This window comes from Eublepharis macularius, chromosome 1 (assembly GCF_028583425.1).
Source record: "Eublepharis macularius isolate TG4126 chromosome 1, MPM_Emac_v1.0, whole genome shotgun sequence".
Lineage (NCBI taxonomy): Eukaryota > Metazoa > Chordata > Lepidosauria > Squamata > Eublepharidae > Eublepharis > Eublepharis macularius.
In genome coordinates, this window is record NC_072790.1 from 49,737,486 (window position 1) to 49,760,976 (window position 23,491).

The window sequence follows — 23,491 nt, forward strand, 5'->3', positions numbered from 1 at the left end:
ACCGCCGGAGACCCCTCAGAAACTAAGGTTCCAGCGAGTTCACAGTGGGGTGAGAGGGAGGGATGTATGCCTGCACAGAAGACCACTTGATGAACAACAGTTACAGGGAAGTGCAACTCGTTTTTCATCTTTGTGGATTCTGTGTACTCTCCCACATTGGGAAAGTAGCAAGCTCACGGAAGGAGGCCAGTGTGAGCTCTCCAAGTAAGAGACTATGGAGGACTGCCTTCCCAACAGGTGATTAGTGTCTCACTGACATTCACCCAGAGGTGCTTCTAAAGAAGCAGGGAACTCTGTACAAGTGTCCCTACCGAACTATATGCAGGAATGTGGCAAGGAAAAACAGTGCTCTGGTGGAGTCATGCTAGGTAAAGGGCACTGGATAGTCATGCACTCAAGACAGAGTGTGATAGTCTCTACCAAGCCACAAAGGGGTGGTGTGAGGATACTGCCAGGTCCCTTTTGGAGCCTGAATGACTAATACAAGTGATAGTGTTGTGAGACATGAAGACTGAAAACTAACGCCAGTAGGGAATCCTGATCAGGGCACTGAATATTAATGCTGTGAAACTTTATGAACAGGGGAGCCCCAATCATTACACTGATGGTTCTGAGGCAGCTATGCCACTGCATAAGCTCTATCAAGCCTTGCCTCCAGGGACCTCACCTTGGAACTGAGGATAGCCTTGGAGGAAGGGGTGGGATTCCTTCAGTCAGGCAGGCACCTATCAAAAGTCTTTAGAAAACTGCCTCTCAGCCTCAGATCTGAGGGCTCTGTCAGGCCACACCTCCAGGTTTCTGCCCTTGGCCAAACAGACAGCAAGTACCTTTAACGAGGCTGGCACACAGCTCTAGCCTTTGAGCAAAAGCTGTTGTGAGGAGGCTTTGTCAGATCATGCCTTCAGGGTAAATTGTTGACACACAGAACAGGCAGTTCTATCTTGTGATCACCAGGAAGATAAGGCAGGCAGAACTGAAGCTTTTCAGGATCATTTTAAAGGCACAGGTGGCACAATCTTGAAGAGGCTACTCTTGAGCCATAAAGACAAAGGGAAAAATAGAAACTTTTCTTCTTTAAGTGTAGTTTTATTCTTCACCAGAATGACTATTGATGATAAAACATTTAAGAGAAATAAGTCTCCTCAGCCTCAAGAATGAGGTAAGGAAAAAATGGAGAAGAGCAAGGGACAGTCTCTCTCCATGGAGGTAAAAAAAGAACTAAGGGAATAGTGCCCCTCTTCTTGATCATGTGATGGTTTTGGCAGAAAGCATCGGGGTGGGGCACTCCTAGCCTTCTGGAAAACTCTAGAAATCTTTTCCTCTGCTGGCCTGTGTGTGCGCAGTCCCAATCTGTGCCCTACACAGAACCCACAAAGATGAACACTGGGTTTCACATAATATGTGAACTGATACATCTGCATTTTGCTACATAAGAGACAGTAGCTAAAAGTTTCCAAATACTGCAAGTAAAATTAACTGAACAAACTTGCAAAAATGTAGTACTTCTTTCCTGATGCCACTAGTAAAATCTGCTTATATATAAAGTTTTATATTGCTTGGCAGAGACTCTAGAATGGAAACAAACTGTAAATGGGATTCTGATGAGGAGACACATACTACGCAAGTGGGAAAGAACTGGAAATGAAATAAATGCTGTATTTTCCAGCTTCTGCCTTCAGTGGGTCAGGTTCTTCCACATTTACGAACACTAGAACTTTGAGAGTTTTGTTCTTAATAAAATGAGGAAATTCTGATTTTTCAAGATTCTGCATTTGTCACAGGCTGTGGCCATATGGAATTCTAGTTCCTAGATTTAAAAAGCTGCATCAAGAGATGCAGAGTCAAGCAGTTTATAGGACACAAAATTTTGCTGTGGTTTGCTGCACAAGTCATACCATCATTGTTCGTGTCCATCTGTCTGAAGATTTTGTCTGTTCGTTTCTCTGGAGTAGATTCATCCTCTGGCATTTTCATTACAGAAGACACCATTTTGTAGATGGCCTGTAGGGATAGCAATATAAGAGGAAATCTATTTTACAACATTATGAGAACTGCAGGTCAAATGTTAATAAGGCTGACGTAGTGGAAGCTTATATAGCAAATTATGTAAAGTAAAATATCTACAAGCTTATCCCACACTTCTATCAGCCATTTAAATTTCTAACAAGACAACAAAAGCCAAGACCTAGTACTTATGAAACTGTCTTATAATTGAGTATATGACCGTACTCTTTCTTAAAACTTGTATTTGCTCAAGTGTAAAAAGATCATTTATCTGCATCATCTGTTATCTTGTATATGTTTATATTTCTTGTGGATAGTGCACCTAGCCTTCATTAAAACTCCTCGGCAATTTTACTCTGGTGTAATTTACCTTTTATTATTCCATAGCATCGCGCTTTCTAGCATTACATATTCCAGATATGGTTTGCCATTATTCTGTCTTTCGTAAGAACTAGTTTTGGCCCTGCTTTTGCTGCCTTGTCTCTTGAAGACTTCCCCCCTTTTCTTTGGCTCAACTTTTAACAAGCCACCTTCAACCATCAAGAGAGGCACTGCGATTTGCACAGGATGCATTCCTAACATACTGCTTGCACTTGTTTGTATTGGTTATACTTAATGATACAAACTGGGCTACATTATGAAGTCTGTTGTGGGGTGTGCTGGATTTCTGAGTGTTCAAGACACAGAAGCATATCCATATATTAACATACAAAATAGCTTCATACAGAGTCACACCACAAGTCCACAAGTCCATCTATCTCAGCATGGTCTACTTAGGACTGGCAGTGGCTTTCCAAGATCTTAAACAAATACAGGTTTTGTTCTTGCTTGTCCACAAGCTTCCACATTTGCTTCCTTCTCCCAAAGCAATGGCAGGCAGCTCCATGGAGCCAGTGGAAAGGGGGAATCTAAAAAAGCTGACACCGGCTCCAGAGAGTTCTTGGGAAGGGTAGTAACCTGTTTGTTGAAGAGCATTAAAAGGAATTGTACTGGGCTAGATGATCTTCCCTGATCTTCACACTGAAATTCACTTACCTGCACTATCTCAAGCATTTCTGCACGGCTGATGTAGCCGTTGCCATCGAGGTCATACATGCTAAATGCCCATTTCAGCTTCTGTTCAAGCTTTCCCCGTGAAGTGACACTCAGAGCTATTATAAATTCCCGAAAGTCAATCGTCCCATCTCCGTTGGTATCAAAAGTGCGGAACACGTGCTCTGCAAATTTTGAGGCATCACCATAGGGGAAGAAGTTAGCATATATCTTTTTGAACTCATCAACAGTCAAATGGCCAGTTGGGCAGTCTTTTAGGAAGCCTTTGTACCACTCTTGGAGCTCGTGATCTGTGAATTCAGTATTTTCTCGAAGATCCTGGAGTACTTCGGGTCTCAGCTTACTGTTCTGCTTTCCCATTCTGTCCTTGATTAACCTTTAAGGCTGCAACAACAGAAGCCATATTAGTTTTAAAGCCACTGCTGCATTCAAAACCCAGTCATAGAAGGGTTCCCAAATGAGTATGACGCATGAAGAGTTACACTGGGGGGGGGGGGGAGATTGGAATATTAAATAATTAGACCATGTCATTTCACAGATTAATATGCCTTTGAAGAAGTGAGTGGACGAAACGGGGCGGAGATTCTATGTTGGCAAAACCCGTAGGCGTGGCTTGACGTGGCTTGTCTTACTACAAGGCTACACGTTGATTTCTGTAGGCGTACGCTACAAAGACTACCATCCATAGTACTATTGATAATAGTGGTGCATTCTAGAGATTGTGGGATATTGATATTACACTGTGGCATGTTTATTTGAATGTGAACTTAAACGCGGATTGTTGCAAGCATATGCTGCGGAGACTGATACCTAAAATTCTCTGGATATATCACTGAATGCCTGCGTGCATTCTGGAAAGTATATTAAACTGTCTTTGTACTTTTCCACCAGTTGGACATGTTAACAATTGGATTAATTTCATGTTATTGACTGTTAGCACTGAAGCACTTTTTTTGCACTTTATATGAATTATTAAAAGCTTGATATTTTGTATATATTGTTTACTCCGGATAGTTGGTTTGTATGTGAGTTAACAGGATCATTACAGGTTACAGGGTGGGAGGATTTAAGAAGGGCAATTTGGATCATATGCAAGTAATTTTCTCCCTTTCTTTGTGCACCTATATATACATAATTCATAACCATTTTTCTCATTATGTTCTTGTGTTTCATTTAAAGCATAAGGTTTCTCATATCTACAGGACCACCTCTCTCCCTATTCCCAACATGTCAGCTGGGTCTTCGGCAGGCACCACACTACGTATCGGCATCACCCTGCATATGGGCATCAACAGCTGCCCACACGTGTACAATTATCTGTTATGGCTCCCACCGTGCAGAATGGCCTGCCTCACGAGGCTTTCTACAAACTATGCAAAACTGAATTATTCCGGAGGGCTTTTTTACACAGGTGGGAGGACTGTACTGTATCAAAATGGTATGGAAAGATACTTTGGAAAAGGGATGGGGACTGCAGACTATACTACTGACTGTTGCTGTGAACTATTGCATTATTTGTGGGATGTTCCAGGGTTGACAGGGGCCGAACTAGGTGTGCAGGGGGCTGGGGGGGTACCTCTCTCATGCAAGCACGCTCCTGCATCATGCCAGAAAATAGTATCATTTTCTGGTGCGACTGAGGAGCAGCATGGCATGTTGAAGCTGAGCTCAGAAGAAATCACTTTAGCTTGGCTTCAGCGTATCCACTGGCTCCTCCACTGCCAGCATGATGGGGGGGGGGCGTGCATGGAAACACGTGCATGTGATTCTCCCCTGTGCCAGTCAGGTGAGGGTGGAATTCCCGCCCCCCTCCCCGGGTGGGTGGATGGCAAGCCCAGATCCAGCTGTAGTTCATATTGACTTACACTGTGTAACCTGCCTTGAGTCTCACTGAGATAGGCAAACAATCAAACAGGGTTCAAGAGTTATTCCCAACATCCAAGGTATACCTTTGCCTAAGTGTACTTCCTACTTTAGGTTTATCCTAAACCTACAGTACATTACAGTACATTAGACATTAAATGTGGTGCTGTCTCCTATAATCTTTTTGCAAAGCAATTTACTAAAATGGTCACTCACACACAAAGACCCACACTCAAGAACTCAGAAATCATATTTTCTTGCTACATACATGCGTATGCACACAAACAAACAGTGGTACCTATCTATGTGGACAGTAATAAAAATATTTTGAAAGACGATTCAAGAGTTTCAAACAGAATAAGTATGATGCAAGGACAGCAAAGAAAACAAAAGTGAATCCTGGGCCAAAAGCCACCCCCACACTTAACAGAGTCACCCCGGAGGACTTTTTTACTCCCACTCCCCTGGCGTAGGCTATAGGTATGTTACCTAAGGCACAGAAGTAAGCACAAAAGTAATTCAACTAATTTAATATTCACTTCAAAATAAAAACAAATCAAAACAAGCCACTGCTTGCCATTATGCAATTAGGAAAGTACGGGGTGGAGGGGGGGGGAAGCAAAAATATTGTCCAAGACATGCTAAGTGACAGATAAGTACACGTATTCAACAATCTTATACTCCCAGCACAAGCTGGGAAGTCTGTGACTATGTTCTCTCTCGAGGCGCTGCAGCTTTAAGAATTTTTTTTTTTAAAAAACCCAGCAGCCCCCAGTTTTAGCAGTGAACTCGGCAGTGAAGCTCAATTAAGCAAAAGAACGAATGGCCACAGTCCAGGGATTTCCCAGCTGTACCTTTTACAGCCAGCTCACACAGGCTCTCGCCAAGCCAGAAATCTAGTACACAAAGTGGGGAAGGGCGAAGCACTTGTGCCTGCTCCTTCGCAGAGCGTGTGATGCTGGAATTTGAAATATGCCATAATTGCCTAAGCACCAGATCCCGTCTATTCAGTTTTTGAGGATCACTGGGGATATATGTAGACATCTTGCTCCAGAGGTTAAACTGTATGCTCACTTGTCACACGGCGATCCTAACTGCATGCTTGAGATCATGTTAGTAGGCTTTCAGTGACCCTAGCTAGCCTTCAAAATACCTGTCCATTTCCACAAAAAACAGACGGTGTATTACATCAATGCAGGGGGGACAAACATCAGCTCTCTGGGCCAGGTACAAACCTGCAACATCCCTACCCACAACCTATCCCATTCATTCACCTTTCGAGTCATGAAATGTACATGGAAAGCATCTGAAATGAGACTGTATCATGGTGACAAGACTTACAGACTCTATCCCCTGGTAAAGCACACCCATGCACCCCACACCCCCATTTGTAGTGCAGAAATGTAAAATATACAAAAATTATAAGTGCACACTGTAATAAAGAGTGAAACAACTACAAACTGCTGTACCCCAAGCAGTTTGTATCTTAGTTTTGGACAACTAAGAAGAGGGGAAAAAAACTCAAAATGGAATGTGAATTTTGTAGTAAACAAAAGAACTTGTATGATTTGGACAGAACCAGTCTCCTACAGTCACCGTAAGACTAGCCAGACCAATCTTTATAGCACTGTAAACAATGAACTCTTAATCTCTGAAAATATGTTAAATATATCTATAGTATACACAGGAAGTATCATCTAGTAATGTTGTCAATTGCTTTACAAGAAAAAAACCTCCAGACAACACATTAAAACCTTGTCCTTATTTCATTAACCCCCAAAGGGAAAGCATTTCATTGTTTTTCAGCGCTCCCCAAAGATTCCAGTTTTTCTATTGGAAAACTTGAAAGAAAAATCTCAAGTTTTTAACATTCTCACTCCTCACAAGTTTACACATACCTAGTTGGGTCCTGTCTAAAACAGGGATATCATATTAGAAGGGAATGAGCAAGGCTTCCAAATCAGGGATGCGATCAGAGTTTGAAAGCTAATTCCAAATATCCTCATTTTGACCTCTTTTCTACCTTGTGAAGAACAAATCGATGAGTCTCCATTTCTGCACATTTTTCTTTCTTCAAACTGATTTTTCCAGTTCAAATTAGGGCAGCTAGATGAAGCACAGCGTTTTGTGTTTAACCAAACTACTATGGTTTCTGACTGTGGTTCTAGGCTCAAGCCATTCTATCCTGCAAAAACTACTCCAGATCTGTGCAACACACTACCCTTTTGAAAGGAAAGAGAAATAACACCAGCACATTCCCAGAAGAGCTTGGTCATTCTGCACATGGATCACAATTTTGATAGGTACTACCAGAACAGCCAAATAGTTCAGAATGCTAGCTAGCACGTTTCTCTCCAATAGCATTTTCAACTTATGCTAACTGTATCTTTTGAAGTTAGTCTATATACATGTGAACAAGAAATTGAGATAATATGCAAAGAAAAAAGTTCATGGAAACTTGCATATGTGCAGAAACAGTATCTTTTGAAGTAAGTCTATATACGTGTGAACAAGAAATTGAGATAATATGCAAAGAAAAAAGTTCATGGAAACTTGCATATGTGCAGAAACAGTTTTACTCTCACCACTGCAATAAGAAATCAAACTTTAATTCTCAAATGGAATGTTCCCCTATGGGCCAATGCATCCAACAAGTAGAATATTTAAGTTACACAAATAGGGCTATTTCTATACTATGGCAAAAGATTTGGAATGCAACAGGTGTTAAAAGAAATTAGATGAATATAAGGATAAAACAAAATGTCCATGTGATAAGGGACAGCTTGATTCAAATTTGGGATTCGGTTAAAATGAGAGTAAGCCCTATGACATCTCCAATATTTTCACCATTCGACGCTTTCTGTGATAAGAATCAGAGAAAGGATAATGACTTCATAACTTATCAAGATATGATAAATTTGCAAGGAAAGATAAAATCATGGCAAGAAATTTGTGATGAAGGAAAGAAAATACAATGGTTGATATGAGAGATGGGCACGAACAGAAAAAAAAACACCGAACATGATGTTCGTTGTTCATTGCCATCCACGAATAGGGACTCACGAACAACCACGAACAAGGCCCTGTTCACGAACATGTTCGTGGTTGGCTGTTCATGGGGGCCAGCAGTTTCTCCTCCAGCCATCATCCAAGTTAAGATCCCTACTGCACCACTCCGAGAAACCTGACCTGAGCAGGCAGCAGGAAAGGCATCAATAATAAATAATAGCTTGGCCCAGAGCCTGGCAGCAGCCCTGGAATTTGAAGGAGTAGATTCCTATCCCACCACACACAAAGAAAATTCAAGCTCCAATGCACTCTCTATCAAAATGCCAACAGCAACTGTCTCTCCACTGTCTGTAAAGTCAGAGCTGGGAGCCCCCCTCTCCCCGGTCTTTGCTCCCTTGTTGTAACAAATTTGGAGCTCCACACTTGAAAGGAAGACCTGCCTATCAAGCTGAATGGGGCTTAGATTGGGGTTTCCAGGGCAACAGCAGAAGTTCAGACAGAGTTCAGACAATCCTTGCCTAAGTTGCCGAGGGAATTGCTTGCAGGTGCCAGCCTGTCTGGCTTGACAAACAGCAACGAACCAGGCTTGCAATGGCCACCTGTTCGTTTAGAATGGGGCCTCACAAACAGCTTGTTCGCAAACAGCAGATTGGGCTGTTCGTGGCTTTTTTTTGTTTGTATTGCTGTTCGTGCCCATCTCTAGCTGATATACCTTCAGGCAGCTTCCAGATTAAAAGAAATCCTTAAGGATTACAGAGGCCAATTGTGGGATCTCACCAATTTTGAGAAGATAATTACGCAGAAAAAGAACCATATGCTAGGTTAAATTTACAAACTCTTACTTCAACATGATACAGAAACAGAACAAGTTAAAAATTGTATGATAAAATGGATACAGAATTTTGGAGAAAGCATAACATTTCAACAATGGGAAAATCTATGGTCTAAAGGTATAAAATTTACTGCATGCCAATCACTCAGGGAAAATTGGTATGTTTTTCATATGGTATATTACAACAGAAGACATTGAAAAAATGGACAAGAAATATATAGGATCGCGCTGGAAATGTAAAGAAGCAGATGGCTCCTTCTTTCATACGTGGTGCACATGCAAAAAATTAAAAAATTCTGGAAAGATATACATGCTGAGATTCAGAAGATTTTAAAGAATTTTGCCATGAAATGATACCAGATAATATTGATAGAACACTACATGAACTATTTCAGTATTTGTTGACGGCAGCAAGAGTAGTAAGGGCAAGAAAATGGAAAGGAGAAGAATGCCCTACTAGAGAAATTTGGAAGGATAAAATGTGGTGATGGCAAAATTGACAAACTATATCAATAGAAGTTCCATTAACAAATTTGAAGAGAAATGGGGAAGATATTTTGTTTATAGTGAATAAAATTCTATGAGGCCTTAACTTCGGAAACCGGAAAGCAATTGTATATTGATGTATTTTATAAATTGATCTTAAGATGGTCAATTATTTAAAGATAATTGGCCATTTAGGTAAACAGTTGGTAAAACAGATTGTACAATTCAGAAATATTGGTATAAAGGTAACATGTTTATTGAAAAGTAAAGTATTATCACAAGGTAAAGAACTGCAGAAGGGATATGAGAATTCCCTTCTGTACAAGATAAGGAATAGAAATAGGTTAACATTTCTTATAGTAACCCGTATTTATATTAAAGGTTATGGTAATCAGTTGCATTAAGAAATAAGTAGTGATTCTGTTAATAATTGTTATTGTTAAAAGGAAACGATAGTATGGAATAATAATGAAATATAGGTCTTTTTATTATTATCATTATCAGTATTAAATAATAAGCAAGGATAGGCTCAAATTATGCTCGTGTAGTATAGCTGGAAAATATATACGAGTTAAAAATTTCTATTTTAATATTGGTAAAGCTTTTAGTTTTTGAACTCTGTATTTTTGTAATCTTTGTAGCACATAGTTATATATTTGTCTTAATTTTTGAATCCCAGGATCCCCAGTGCTGCCCCCCCCACTCACCTGGCCGGTGTGTGTGTGGGGGGGGGGAAGGAAGGGGAATGGGCCTCCCGGGCATGCTCCTGGGGTGGTGCAGCAATGTCACCCCCCGGCAGTGACACCATCACATCACCCGAGAGCATGCATGTGCTTTTCAACAGGCCAGAAGTGACATCAATGCGCAGGTGTGGGGAATGTGCAGGCACAAGGAACACATGAGGAGTACGGAGAAGTTAAACGCTAGGTCCCCCCCTCCTGCTGGGTGGCTAAGGGGACCTGGCAACCCTACAAGAGAATCTATATTTTCTTTAGGAAAACTGACAGAATCACCATTTACTCTAGGCTCTAAACTGGTCATTACAAATACCTGTGGTTACCTCTAACAATGACTTATCATTTAAAACAGGACTGTGGTATTCATGTATGGGGAATTCAAAATGTTGTCTTCCACTAGCTGACAGAACCTGCCAGTTACAGCTGCAACTTGTGATTTAAGTTAAGTTCTCTTGGTTACACATATATTTAGAAATATATGGATTGCATGTTCAAGATGCAAATAGGAGTGCAGTATTGAAGTGGTGCCACGTCTGTTCCTGGTCTGTTATCTGTCCATTACTTTCTGTCACCATACTGTTACTGGCAAAGAAAAACACAAAATATGCCAACATCTATGGACAGTAAAGTGCAAGGCTGGAGCAAATGTCCTAAACATCTACGTATGCAGATTTTAAATTAATTAATGTTAATTTATTATGTGTGCAGAGTTTGAGCTGAGTTGATGGACTGCATAATTCGTTAACATAAAGAAGTATTTAAAAAGTCTGCAATAGAGCTCCATCATCCAAGTCTATGCTTCCATAAAAATCTCTCCAGCTAAATGAAAGGTTTATTGCAATACCAAGCCCCAGAAAGATTTGCAGCTTCTCTTGTTTGTATATAGTGTTTGCATATATAAACTGATAGTGAACTTTGGCTGTTTTTAAAAGGAGGTAAGCAATTATAAAAAGGCAACAATTTGCATGACTTTGTCCTCATATAAACATCCTAATATAACAACGGGTATGTGAACTTTAAGAGTTACATAAAATTGTCGTCATCTGACTAACCAGAGCTTTACAGAAGTTAGTCATTTTGCAGCCTAAGAATGAAAGAGACCAAATATAGGGATATGTATGCTGATGCACTCAATAATTTGGACCTGTCTGCAAATCATTTCATACTCTCAAGGGTACATTCCCAAGTATGTGATGTACTCATGCTAGGAAGCAAGTGGCAAAGGCAGAAGTGCTTTAATGCACATCCTATGAGAGGGGAGGATTAATTTAGAACAGGGTTCCCCAACCTGGTGCCTACAGGCAGGCATCCACTAGGTACTTCAGAAAAGTAGACAGGGCCACTCATTTATTTATGTTATTTATAGTCCACCTTTCTCACTGAGACTCAAGGCTGAATACAAAGTATAAGTCAATAAGATCAACAGCTTGGGCATTCAATAAACAGTACCACAGGGTACGGATTGCAGAAATTTGAAAACAAGAAGAATTGCTTATAAAACAAAATATAAGCAATTTAACATGATGTACTACTCAGAAACTACCCAGTAGGAGCATACTTGCAGCAACAGACAGTACATAGTCCCTCTCCACTGATACTGTCCCATCCAAAACCAGTGGGAGAACGTTTTAATCTTCCTGGACACTCAATTGTTGACCTCAAAGTGCCAGTCCTCAAACAGAAAAACTTTGAAAAGAGATTGTAATGGGAGACTGCTGAAACTGAGTTCATTCACAGACTGAGAACAATAACTCCCCTAGGGCTTAACAGGGACGAAGGATTCTTATCTCACTACAGATGCTAATTATCTGAATTTCTTTCCCTGTTCTAAACAAGCTGATTTCAGTTTGCATTGTATCTTTATATCTGGACTCTCTTCTTTGCAACATCCCTCACACCTTCTGACTGAGATATAAGGGCTCATGGATCTCTGTTTCTACTTGTATCTGACAAAGGCAGCTTGACTCTCAAAAGCTGATACCCTGGAAAATCTCATTGGTCATTAAGGTGTTACTGGACTTGATTCTTGCTGAGTCCCTCTCCCTTGACCAAAGCATCTCTTCGAACCATTTCCTTACAGGAAAAAGCCCTCTTGAATAATTCAGTTTTGCATAACTTGTAGAAAGCCAGGAGAGTGGGAGCCTTCTTAACCTCATCAGACAGGCCATTTCATAAGGTGGGGGCCACAATAGAAAATGCACAGGCACAGGCAGCTGCTGGTTTTGTCCATTTGCAGGGTGGCACATGTAGAAGCTCCTTTTCAGATGAGCAAAGCTGCTGTGGTGGAGCATAGGGAGAGAGGTGGTCCCATTAGGGTTGTCAGATCCCCTTACCCTCCCAGGAGGAGGGCAGGTACCTGCTGGCACTCACCTTCTCTGCATCCCTTCTGTGCCTGTGTGATGATGTCACTTCTGGGCGATGTCACTGGACTACCCTGGGAGTGCCCGGGAGTCCCATTCCCACATCTTTCCTTCCTACTGGGCCAGGTGAGTGGTGGTTAAGGCCATGAAAGGCCTTATGTATATGATAGTTGAAACCTTGAATTGAGCCTGGCAACAGACGGGGAGCCAATGGAATGACTACAAATGGGAGCTATATTCATACTCTATCTAGCTCCTGATAATAACTGAGATTCAGTATTCTTCACCTACTGGAGTTGACTTTGAGGGGAGACTGTAAAATACAATACAGTAGTCTAGGCTCAATTAGAGATGGGCACGAACCAAAATACGAACCAAAATTCATGCTGAAACAGGTCGGTTTGTGGTTTGCGAACCAGCGGGTTCATCAGATCCCATTTCTGATGAACCACTATGAACTTCAGGCTGGTTCGTTTGGTTCATTTTTTGGTTTGTCACTGCTGATCAATCAGTTTCCTAGGCAACAGGGGATGGACTTCCTGCAGTCCTGCTGACCCAGAAGTGACCTTCTGTTGGCCCGGAAGTGACCTTCCACTGACCCAGAAGTGATGGTTTTCTGACCTGGGTGAGACGTTTTCATGAACCAAATGAACCGTTCGTGAACTGGGGGCAGATTAGTGAAAGTTTGTGGTTTGTGAAATTTGATGAACCACAAACTATATGGTTCATTTATTTTCCAGTTCATGTCCATCTCTAATCTCAATGTTATCATGGCGTGAGGGCCAGATCAGCAACCGCAAAGGCCGAACCAATGACCTTAGTGCAAATAAAGGGGCTTTTCACCTGGATCTTCCTCATCCTCAATGGAAACATATCCGGGAATTTATAAATAGGTCTCAAGGCTCAGCTGTGAGATGATGGGGGCCAGGGAGCACCAGAGCAGGAATGACACTCCAATAAGCTGCCTGAAAGCAGGAGGAGGAAGACAAGCACTTCTCCTTAAAGGTGGGATAAGGAGTAAAGCAGAGATGTGCTTGACTTCCTGTTGCTCCCAGTTGGCTGCTATGTAGGACTGCCATTTGCCCACTTTTGGCAAGTAAAATGTCATGCCAAAACACCCTAACTCCCTGCCAGCATTCGATGGACCGGCAGAAGAAAATGGGGGAGGGGAAAAAGGAAATGATATCCAGTGACACTACAATGTCCTTTCTGGCTGCATAACTTGAAACAACATCACCATTACATATGGTAGATGGGTATAATTTTACTGCCTCTAATTTCCTTGAGGGTCCTTCCATTATGTAGCAATTCATTCTTAGCTTTTCCCCATTCCACCCCACCCTCAGGCCTTCCACACACAGGTCACGACTTTACAAAGAGGGTACTTGTTGAAGTACTCCGGCCAAACAACTGTGATAAATGATACCTACCATCACACCAACAGACAACACAGTTAATGAAAGCCAAGCACTTTCCAGGCCCAATTTGCTAATCATCTGATCATTGGGGGGGGGGGCGGTTAGAGGATGTCACTAGAGAGGGTTATCAAAACCTGAACTCCGCGCAGTGTTAACTGTACTCCTTTAATTTCTATGCCGCCTTAGCAATATGAAATCTCATCTTGCTCAGAGACAAAAAAAAGCAACCAGCTGCTCATTAATAAAACACATCAGGTTTAAAACAGAAACCTGTGTTTATATCATTAGCTACTTCTGTGTTTCAGGAAACCATAAACATTCCAACCTCCTAGCTTCATTTCTATTCACTGTTTGCTCTAATGGAGCCCTGCTTGCTTCCAAAATGTTGAAATGTTTAAGCTAAGCTCCCAGCTGGCAGAGCTGTAAGCCTTGTAAAGAGCACAGAGGAACTCTACAGCTAATTGTACACACTGACAGCTAGGCAAATAACTTCCTTTCCATCTTTATTTCAAAATGTTATTCAAGGTATGTTGTTCATACAAGGGCTGGGGGAGGAGAAGAAAAGAGAGGAAAAGGAAAGAAACCAAGCACTTTCCATTCTGAAATACTTTAAAAAGCCATTGGAATTTCCAGCCTCAATACAGAAACAAGGGCAACCAAGGGCATGACTGGTGTCATACACTAGTTTTTAGGTCTCCCACTGAACTCAACCAGGATGGAGAATTTCCCACCCCCAAGGAACTGAAGAGGGGGAGAATAAAAGGTCGCATACAGTGATACTCTAGGAATTTCCCTTAGTTTCTATGTTAAAAACCACAGAGACAAGAGAAGGCAGCCTAGAGTGTTAGGGGGAAGGGACATCACATCCTCCCCAAACTCCATTTTCCCCAGGCATGCTCCCCCCAAATATCCCAGCATTTGTTGAAGCAATGTTGGAATTCTAGTTTTTAAAAGGATTAACCACTAAACGAATGTATTTCATCTATCTATACAGTTTATTTTTATCCTAATCCATGAACGAAAACCAGGATAACAATGACTAGATAGATAAAACATATGGGTCCACAAAGGACCCATTTGCCATTTTCCTAAGTTAGTCTTTGCCATTGTTTTTTAATCTATTGTAACAGTTGCACTATGTGCATTTACATAATTGCAAAATAATACAATTACACAAAAGACAAGATTATGTTTTAGGAATGTAGAATACTATTCCTTCCCCTCACCCAATTTCTCTCACTCCATCTTGCAATTTAGAAGACTCCACATACCGGAAAAGATAGCCATAACATTTCATTGTTATCAACAATGTTAGCATACTTTGCCAAAAATTTCATCAGTTAACGTAGGGAAAGCTGGATCATTTAAATCAAATAGCTGGGTAGGTAAGTGCTACACCTAAATATAAAATAACTGCTTCTAATGTTAGATGACAAATCAGTCAGATTCACATGGTCATTAGTATAAGAAAAAGGCATCTGTGTCTCTTGGCAAAGCAACTTTACACTCTTTGCGGAGTTAGGGCATCTTCAACAAATGCCTTCTGTCTTTTTCCTGCCTTCTTCAGGCACCCTACAGTAATTCCTGTCTTGACTGGGTACTGGCAGCCCATTAATTCTACCAATATTTCCCTATTGGGGGGCAAAGAAAAAAAATTCTGCCCACTGAAGAAACAATCATTTTAAAAATTGTTGCCCAATTAAGCTAACAAAACTCTTCTAAAAAGCAGCAAGCAACCTCAGGCTTTACTTTGCATTGTTAAGATATTTTTGAATACAAAATATTAAGTCCCAGCTATTCTGTTTCAGAGGGATTTTAAAAAAGGGATCTCAATATGAATATAAATCTCACGTGGCCTAAACCAATTTATTAAGAGCAATTAAATAACTGACATTTACCTCAATTTACTAAGGCTTCTGATAGGACAGCCCTTAGACATGATTTGTGCTTCAGGTAGCTTCTACAAAGTTAAACACTTAAATAGCTCATTAATCATGACAAAGCCTTGCTGGGAGCAACCAAATAACATTTCATTCAATTGTTCTAAAAAGGTTTTTTATCAAAACACTCTCTAGAGGCTTATCCTCTGACTTTGCCATGGAAATTCCTGGAAGGGCAGTAAGGGGGGGGGCATCCAAGCTCAATTCATATGCGTAATTTAGCTTGCAGTGTTTATATATTTGCATTGCTTATACACCTTACCCAGAGCATTCTGCTATTTTGCATGAATAGCAGCCCAATTTAAATAAGATGCTATGCAGGTAGGGTTGCCAGCCTACAGGTGGTGGCTGGAGATCTTCTGGAATTACAACTGATCTCCAGATGAGAGAGATTAGTTCCCCTGGAGAAAATGGCGGCTTTGGAGGGTGGACTCTATGGGATTATGCTATTCTTAGGCCCCTCCCCTTCCCAAATCCCACCCTCTTCAGGCTCCACCCCCACATCTCCAGGAATTTCCCAACCTGGACCTGGCAACCCTATATGCAAGTATTAAGTCCCACAGGTAACTTCCTTCTGCCTCAGTCAGCTTCACATTTAAATCAGGCTTAATTTAAGTTGGGAAGGGAAAACCAAGGAAGTGTGTAAATGGAGAAATTAAGATACATGATAATTTCCTTTGGATCATAAGCTTAAGGGCTAACTGGCTGAAATCCCTAAAACAGAAATGCAACACAGTGTAACCCTGGTATCAGCAACCAGCAGTGTTTTGCTCTGAGGGATGGAATGGTAGCTGTTCCTGAGATTCAAGTTTCTGAGGAGAAACTGAGGAAGTGCTTCTGAAGCAGATACTCGGGAGCTCTTAGAATATTTTACAGGGTCTGTGTAGACCTTCACACAGGATTTTTATGTTGGGCCTAGAAGGAAGAAGGATCCTAATCCCAAGGTAGAGTTGTGCCTCAATTAAGGAGGCAGTCTCAGCAAGCAACACAGATTGTAGACCACAAGAAGAAAGATGAACTTGGAGTGTTATAATTGTAATATAATTCATAGCTTTGTGTGTATAAATTTACTTTTTATGTTTCTGTGATTGCCTCCTGTTTTCTTTGACAGAAGTCCCTGAGAGTACCCTGCAGAGAACACACATCAGTAGAGAATAAAACAAGGAGTCCAGTGGCGCTTTTAAGACTGACAAAAATTACTCTAGCATAAGCATTAGTAGAGGTTACACATGCAGATACAGAAAAACGATAACCTGGAATGACACTAAAACTGGCTTGATGACTGCTGAAAGCAAAACCACTCTGAATACAAATGGACCTCAAAGGCCAGGAGACTCTTAGCTTCTCAGTATATATGCCACTAAGTGCCCTGTGGCATTTTTTATTAGTGAATCAGCTTAAAAGCAGGCAAAGAACACACCTTAGAGAAATACACCGCCTTAAGAAAGTTCCCTTAAGTATTAACAGAGCATTAAGAGAAAGAAAAAAAATGTGAAATAATAGGTCACATAATAGGTTTATGATGATCTATAAATAGAAGGCCTATATACACAGTGTAATTGTCACAGCCCAGGGCACTCTACCCCTGAGGAAGAAGCGGCAGAGCAGGAGCATAGCCCAATGAAGGCAGCAGCCCAGTCGCAGATGTGAGCCATCCAGGAAGGAGAACGCAGGGGGAAGGCCAACCAATACTAGCTCTCTATGGAGCAAAATGGTCCTCTGGGGTAAAGGCCTCCTTGAGAGGAAGGGAGCAGGGAAGCAGGAAGGTGGAGTGGCCAAAGGAAGAGGGATAAAAGGCTGAAGGAGATGGGGAGTCAGCTGGGGAAGGAGCAGTAGACAGTCTCAGAACCTGCACAAGCTGCAGAGTACCAAGCCTCCTGGAAGCTTGAAAGGTGGCATTCCTGGCCCACAGGGAAGCCAGAACTTTTCTCATTTAACCCAGGTGGACTGGTTCCTCCCTGGTTTAACCTGCAGAAAGGGTGCAGCAGCCAGTACAGGAGCTTACGGAGCTGGGAAAAGAACTCACACTTGAAGAGCAACCCAAGCACCTGCGTGTGAGCAGGTGAAGGTGATGAAAGGGGGACTGGCTGGACTACAGGGGGGTGGTCAACCACTGCAACTGGTATTGTTGCAGGATAACAATGACTAGATAGGACCCATTTGCCACTTTCCTAAGTTAGCCTTTGCAATTATTTTTTAATTTATTGTAACAGTTGCACTATGTGCAGTGGTGTAATTAAAGGGCAACCTATACCTTTTTGGTGTGCCTGTGGCACTGTGGAAAGATGCCCCCATTCCAGGGTGATGAGGCCCCCGTCACAGTAATAGAAAACAACTTCTATCTATGTATTACATATCAAGAAATTAAGATATACTAGACATTTGTGATGCACTAGAATGTATTACTATGAACACTTTATCATAGGTTGCAGAGAATTTTTAATGCAGAGCCTGTTGGCTTGCCATCCGAGGAACTGGACATACCATGAAGAATTCAAAGGAGCAAAGTCTGACTTTCCTTCTTCCTCAGAATAGGTTTTTTTTTTAGTGTTGAGGGCTGCTGAATTTGGACGTTTTTCTCTTGCATCAATCTTTTCTTGCCAGCCTTCTCTTTCAGTGACACCAGGCTAGTTTGGCTGAGGATCAGTGCCTTCAAGAGGTCCAGTTTCCCTCACCTTTAGTGCTGGAAAATTCAAGCAGCTCTGAAAGGTCTAGGTGAGTAGATGATGTCAGAAAACAATATTCCATTGTGGGTCTCTTTGGCAAGTTGCACGGGAATGTCTTATTTTACTCCAGGTGCACTTATGTTTCCCAAGGTGACCTCTACTGTAAAGGTTGTTCCTACAGTCAATAAACGTTACAGAGGCTTCTAGGAGGAGGAAAGAAAACCTAACACCACACCACTGCAGTGCTGAGTCATAAAAATCAAAAGCTCCTCTAAAATCCATTAAGGTCTTAAAAAAATGTTCCTCTGAGACTATGGCTGTCCAAAGCAAATGGAGAACTCAAGCATAAAATACTAACGCAGAGATTTGAGGCGGGCAGGTGGGAAAAGCTTTCTTCCCCAGTTTTGCAATTTTTTTTTTTTACACATTGTAATGGATTCCTGTAGGGGTTCAGGGGAGCTTGTTTTGCACCTCCCTGACAGGTAATATAGGAAACCCAGCAGATAAGGTGTTAAAAGACGCAACAGGGCCAAGCAGTTGAAACAAAAGTTTTGCAATCTATGTATAACAATTTTTGGCCTTTCTGTAATCCGAAATGCAGCTGCAAGATTTGAATTTATTAGAATACACACCAGATTAAACATACACATACAGACACACACTGCACACTTTCTCTGCTGCTTTAACAGCAACATTCATGTCATAAAAGAAAACAGCAGGAAAGATCAAAGGTTCACTTAGAAAGTGAACCGAAGGACCCGTCCACAAAATAGATAACATGTACTGGATTACGGATAGTAAATCCTATCTTTTTTTAAAAGTGCAGTCTGATGAAGAGGAAATAATAGCACCGGGGATAATGTCTGGTTGGGGCACACAACAGCTATGCAACAGCAGCCAATGCACGCCCCCCCCCCCCGGTGCATTGTGGTTGTTGGTATTCTGCAAAATTTCTACTCCAGTTCGTAGGAAAGAGATACACAAGGCATTTGCTGTGAGTGAGGGGGACAGCTACCACTGGCACAGAAAAATGAGGTGGCTGCTACAGGGAGAACAGCTCATGCTATACATCATCCCAGAGACTACTGATGAGTCACTGGGAATTTGTGTGCTAATCCGATTAAAGGGAGCAGTTAAGTGCTCTGCTAGCTCATGGTATTGTGGAGGAGACCTTAGTAGCCCGCTTTGTAAAACTGTTCGCTATCGGGTATGCTGTGACTAGCAGTAAGTCCAAATAGACCAGGCTATTTTCCTGGTCTATAATAGAACCTTTAAAGGTTCTACTGTAATTTTTTAATCATAATTTTCACTGTATGAAAGACTTTTAAGAAAGTGACAGATTCATAACACAGAGCAGTGTTTAATCCTAACAATTTGTTTGCTTTTGACATTATTCAAAGGGTAACAGCGAGAAGGCCAAAAATCAATGTACAACAGAAACAGACTCAGAATCATGGTTCTGCTGTCTGCTTTTTGGAAAGATGCCGTTTGTTTAGATCATGACAGCCGTCTATACCCTTTCCATGCCACATGTCCTTTAACAGTCAGCATCAAAGCCTCTTTAGGGCTTAGCATTCTTGTGTACAGGGTCAATGGAAGAATCCTGCTGATTGTGTAAACCGTATCGAGGATGTATTTTGCTATCAAGTCAAAATACATTGTGCATCATTAAGGGATTTTTATGCTATGCTGAACTATACAGTATTACAGAGAACTGAAGGAAAGTTCCTCTCCTTGCTTTGGTCCAAGAGGCATAGTTTTTTTATTTAAAAGACTCCCCAGTGCATATACTCTGATAAAATATCTGTGCTCCATTCTCCCCAGATCTCATTGTATATCGGCACAGACTTCTATCAGACTTTAGAGACTAATATTTTGCCTGCTTTTCATGCTCTTCACAGTCTTACAGAATCTTCACAGCTAAGGGACTTAAGTGGTACCCTGTTCTGTTTTGCATTTTCAGACTTGTTTTGGAAAATGGAATACATTGTGCAAAGAAAATGGTAAGTGTACTTGTGGGAAAGTGTACCTTCCCCACAACATGGAGTAGATCCAGGGCTTTTTTTCAGGGGGAAAGCGGGGGAACAGAGTTCCGGAACCTCTTGAAAACGGTCACATGGCTGGTGGCCCCGCCCCCTGATCTCCAGACAGAGGGGAGTTTAGATTGCCCTCCGCGCCAGTGGCGACAGACCACTGTTATGAATCAGAGAAGCTAGTGGCTAAAGCAGAAACTCTACAGCAGTAAGCTTAGACATTCTACTAAGCTTTCTGCAATGGTAATTTAACAAGAACCTCAATATTTTGACACGGATGTTGACACTGAGTTTTTTGGGTTGCAGAAGTACAAAGATGAAAGCAGAAAACTGATCCAGATGAAAGTAATAAGCCTCAAGGACACAGATAGTCTCTTCTCAGATTTGAGTATGGAAGCAAGTGAATAAGGACTAGAGAAAGAACGAACCAAGGCTGAAGCCAAAGGCTAAGTGGAGGGGGGGCTCACTTGTGTTGCTCAGTTAAGAAGAAAACAGTTTTAAGAATCACAATGCTGAGCTCAGGAGCCTTTGCATGGACTGGGGAGATGAAGACATGTAGGGGGATAAGGGCCCTTGTGGTGCTGGAATATATGTTAAGCAGTTGGAACAATAAAAATTAGAGACAGCATAAAACTTTGTTTAAAGCCCCAGGCTCCAACAATTTCCAAAGTCCGGAGGGGCATGAGTGGACAAGTCAGACAAATCTTTAAGGAAGGAACAAAGTCTGGGAGAAGGATGGGTTGGTATCAACTGGGAACAATCATGAGCCAGTTTGGTATAGTGGTTAAGAGCGATGGGACTCTAATCTGGAGAACCAGGTTTGATTCCCTACTCTTCCACTTGTAGCCAGCTGGGTGACCTTGGGTCAGTCACAGCTTCTAGGAACTCTCTCAGCCCCACCCACCTCACAGAGTGATTGTTGTTGTGGGGATAATAACATACTTTGTAAACTGCTCTGAGTGGGAGTTAAATCGTCCTGAAGGGCGGTATATAAATCAAATGTTATTATTATTATTATGAATCCTGTTCTACTGATCGAACAATCACATACAAAAGCCTTGATGTTTAATGAAATGAAGCAAAATTAAAGAGGCTCAGCATCCATAAGTATGGGACTGGCATAGATATGGGGCACATAAGTAGAGTCCGATGTAAATCCTGTCAAAATCTCAGGCAATCAATTCTGGACATTTTATCAATGTATAACTGCTGGATTGTTGCAAAAATATTTACATTTCACATTTTCTTTAGTGACTAAATATTTGTTCTCGAGTGAAGTATTCAAGATGGTGAAAACCAAGGCCAATTGTGAAGATCTCCAAGAGATCTACAAACAGCTTGCATGAGTGGGCAACAATGTGGCAAACAAAGTTCAATGTAGGTAGGTGTGAGGTAATACACATGGAGAAAACACACACCAAACTTCAAATATATGTTAAAAGGGTCTGAGCTTGCTGAGACCCTGAGGGAAAGAATCTTTGGGGTCATAGTAGGTAAGGTAAAGGTGGTCCCCTGTGCAAGCACCGAGTCATTACTGACCCATGGGGGGACGTTGCATCATGACGTTTTCTTGGCAGACTTTTTTTTTTTTTAAACGGGGTGGTTTGCCATTGCCTTCCCCAGTCATCTACACTTTACCCCCAGGAAACTGGGTACTCGTTTTACCGACCTCGGAAGGATGGAAGGCTGAGTCAACCTTGAGCTGGTTATTTGAACCCAGCTTCCGCCAGGATTGAACTCAGGTCATGAGCAGAGCTTGGACTGCAGTACTGCAGCTTACCACTCTGCGCCACGGGGCTCTATGGGGTCATAGTAGATACCTTGAAAGTGCCACTTTAGTGAGCCTCAGCAATGAAAAAGGCAAACTCGATGCTGGGAATTATTAAGAGAGGGACTGAAAATAGAACAGCCAATATTATAATGCCACTGTAGAAATCTATGGTGCAGCCTCATTTGGAATACTTATGTGCCGTTCTGGCCACCGTATCTGAAAAAAAATACATTGCAGAGCTGGAAAATGTACTGAGGAGGGCAACCAAGATAATTAAGGAGTTGAGGCACCTGAAGAGACTGGGACTTTGCAGTTTAGAAAGAGACAACTGGGAGAGGGAAGCTATGATAGAGGGTTATAAAATTATGCAGAGTAGACAGAGAACTTTTTCAAGGGCATCCAATGAAGCTGATAGGCAGTAGATTAAGGACAGGCAAAAGGAAATACTTCTTTATACAACAAGTGATCAAAATGTGGAATTAGCTGCCAGAGGATGTAGTGATGGCCGTAGCCAGGGGGATTAGACAGATTCAGGGAGAAGAGGTCTATTGGTGGCTACTAGCCATGGTGACTACAGGGAAGCGCCACATTCAGAGGCTCTGAATACGAGTGCCAGGCAGCAACATCAAGGGAAGGCTTCGGCTTCTATTGGACCTCCAGAACAACAGTTTGGCCACTATGCGAGACAGGATGCTGCACTGGATAGGGCTCTTATATTTTTAGCTGTGCATTTAAAAAAAAATTATGATAGTAATGCTTTTTTCTGTAAACTTCACTGGCCTTACATAGCGATATTTAGTGTGAAAGCCAGAGCATTACTACTTTAAAATAGAAAAAAAACAGTACTGCTCTTTTTTGCCTTTGAACCAACATGTGGGGAGCTGGTTTCAATTCATGAAACTGAGCATGGGTTGAAATGTTGACCCCTCTTTCCTCCCTAAGTGGCCCTGACCCAAATCAGGCCAGTATGCACTTGCAATTTGCTTTTTACAGATGAATGGAAATTCATGATCTTTGTCACATCCGTTTTGGCCATTAACCTTGCCCTGTTTATTTTCATACTGACATCAAAGCAAAAACAGTTTCTGCTCCAAGTTATTTTGTGGAATGATATACAGCAAACTATACAGTTCTGAATCAGCTGTGGCACCATAAATTTGGAATTTCAACACACAAAACAAAAACCTGAGATTGGCAATAAACAGTAGGATACAACTATGTACCATATATCATCAAGACGAATCCACTTTTAGGGAGAAGTAGCCCTTCTCCCTTTATGGCAGAAGAATATGTGCCTAAACTATGGGAGAGACACGTAT

General features: G+C 41.6%; 1 protein-coding gene across 3 annotated transcripts in view; it reads right to left on the bottom strand.

The window, feature by feature from the left end:
• The window catches only part of HPCAL1 (hippocalcin like 1), a 122,317-nt gene that overhangs the window by 7,361 nt on the left and 91,465 nt on the right, over positions 1-23,491 (bottom strand). For all 3 annotated transcript variants that reach the window (XM_055000054.1, XM_055000046.1, XM_055000064.1), the window contains exons 2-3: positions 3,040-3,441; positions 1,896-2,001 (exon numbers count right to left, since the gene is read on the bottom strand). In XM_055000054.1, coding sequence (XP_054856029.1) covers positions 1,896-2,001; positions 3,040-3,417 — 484 coding nt within the window. In that variant the 5' untranslated portion in view covers positions 3,418-3,441. The remainder of the gene's footprint in view (positions 1-1,895; positions 2,002-3,039; positions 3,442-23,491) is intronic.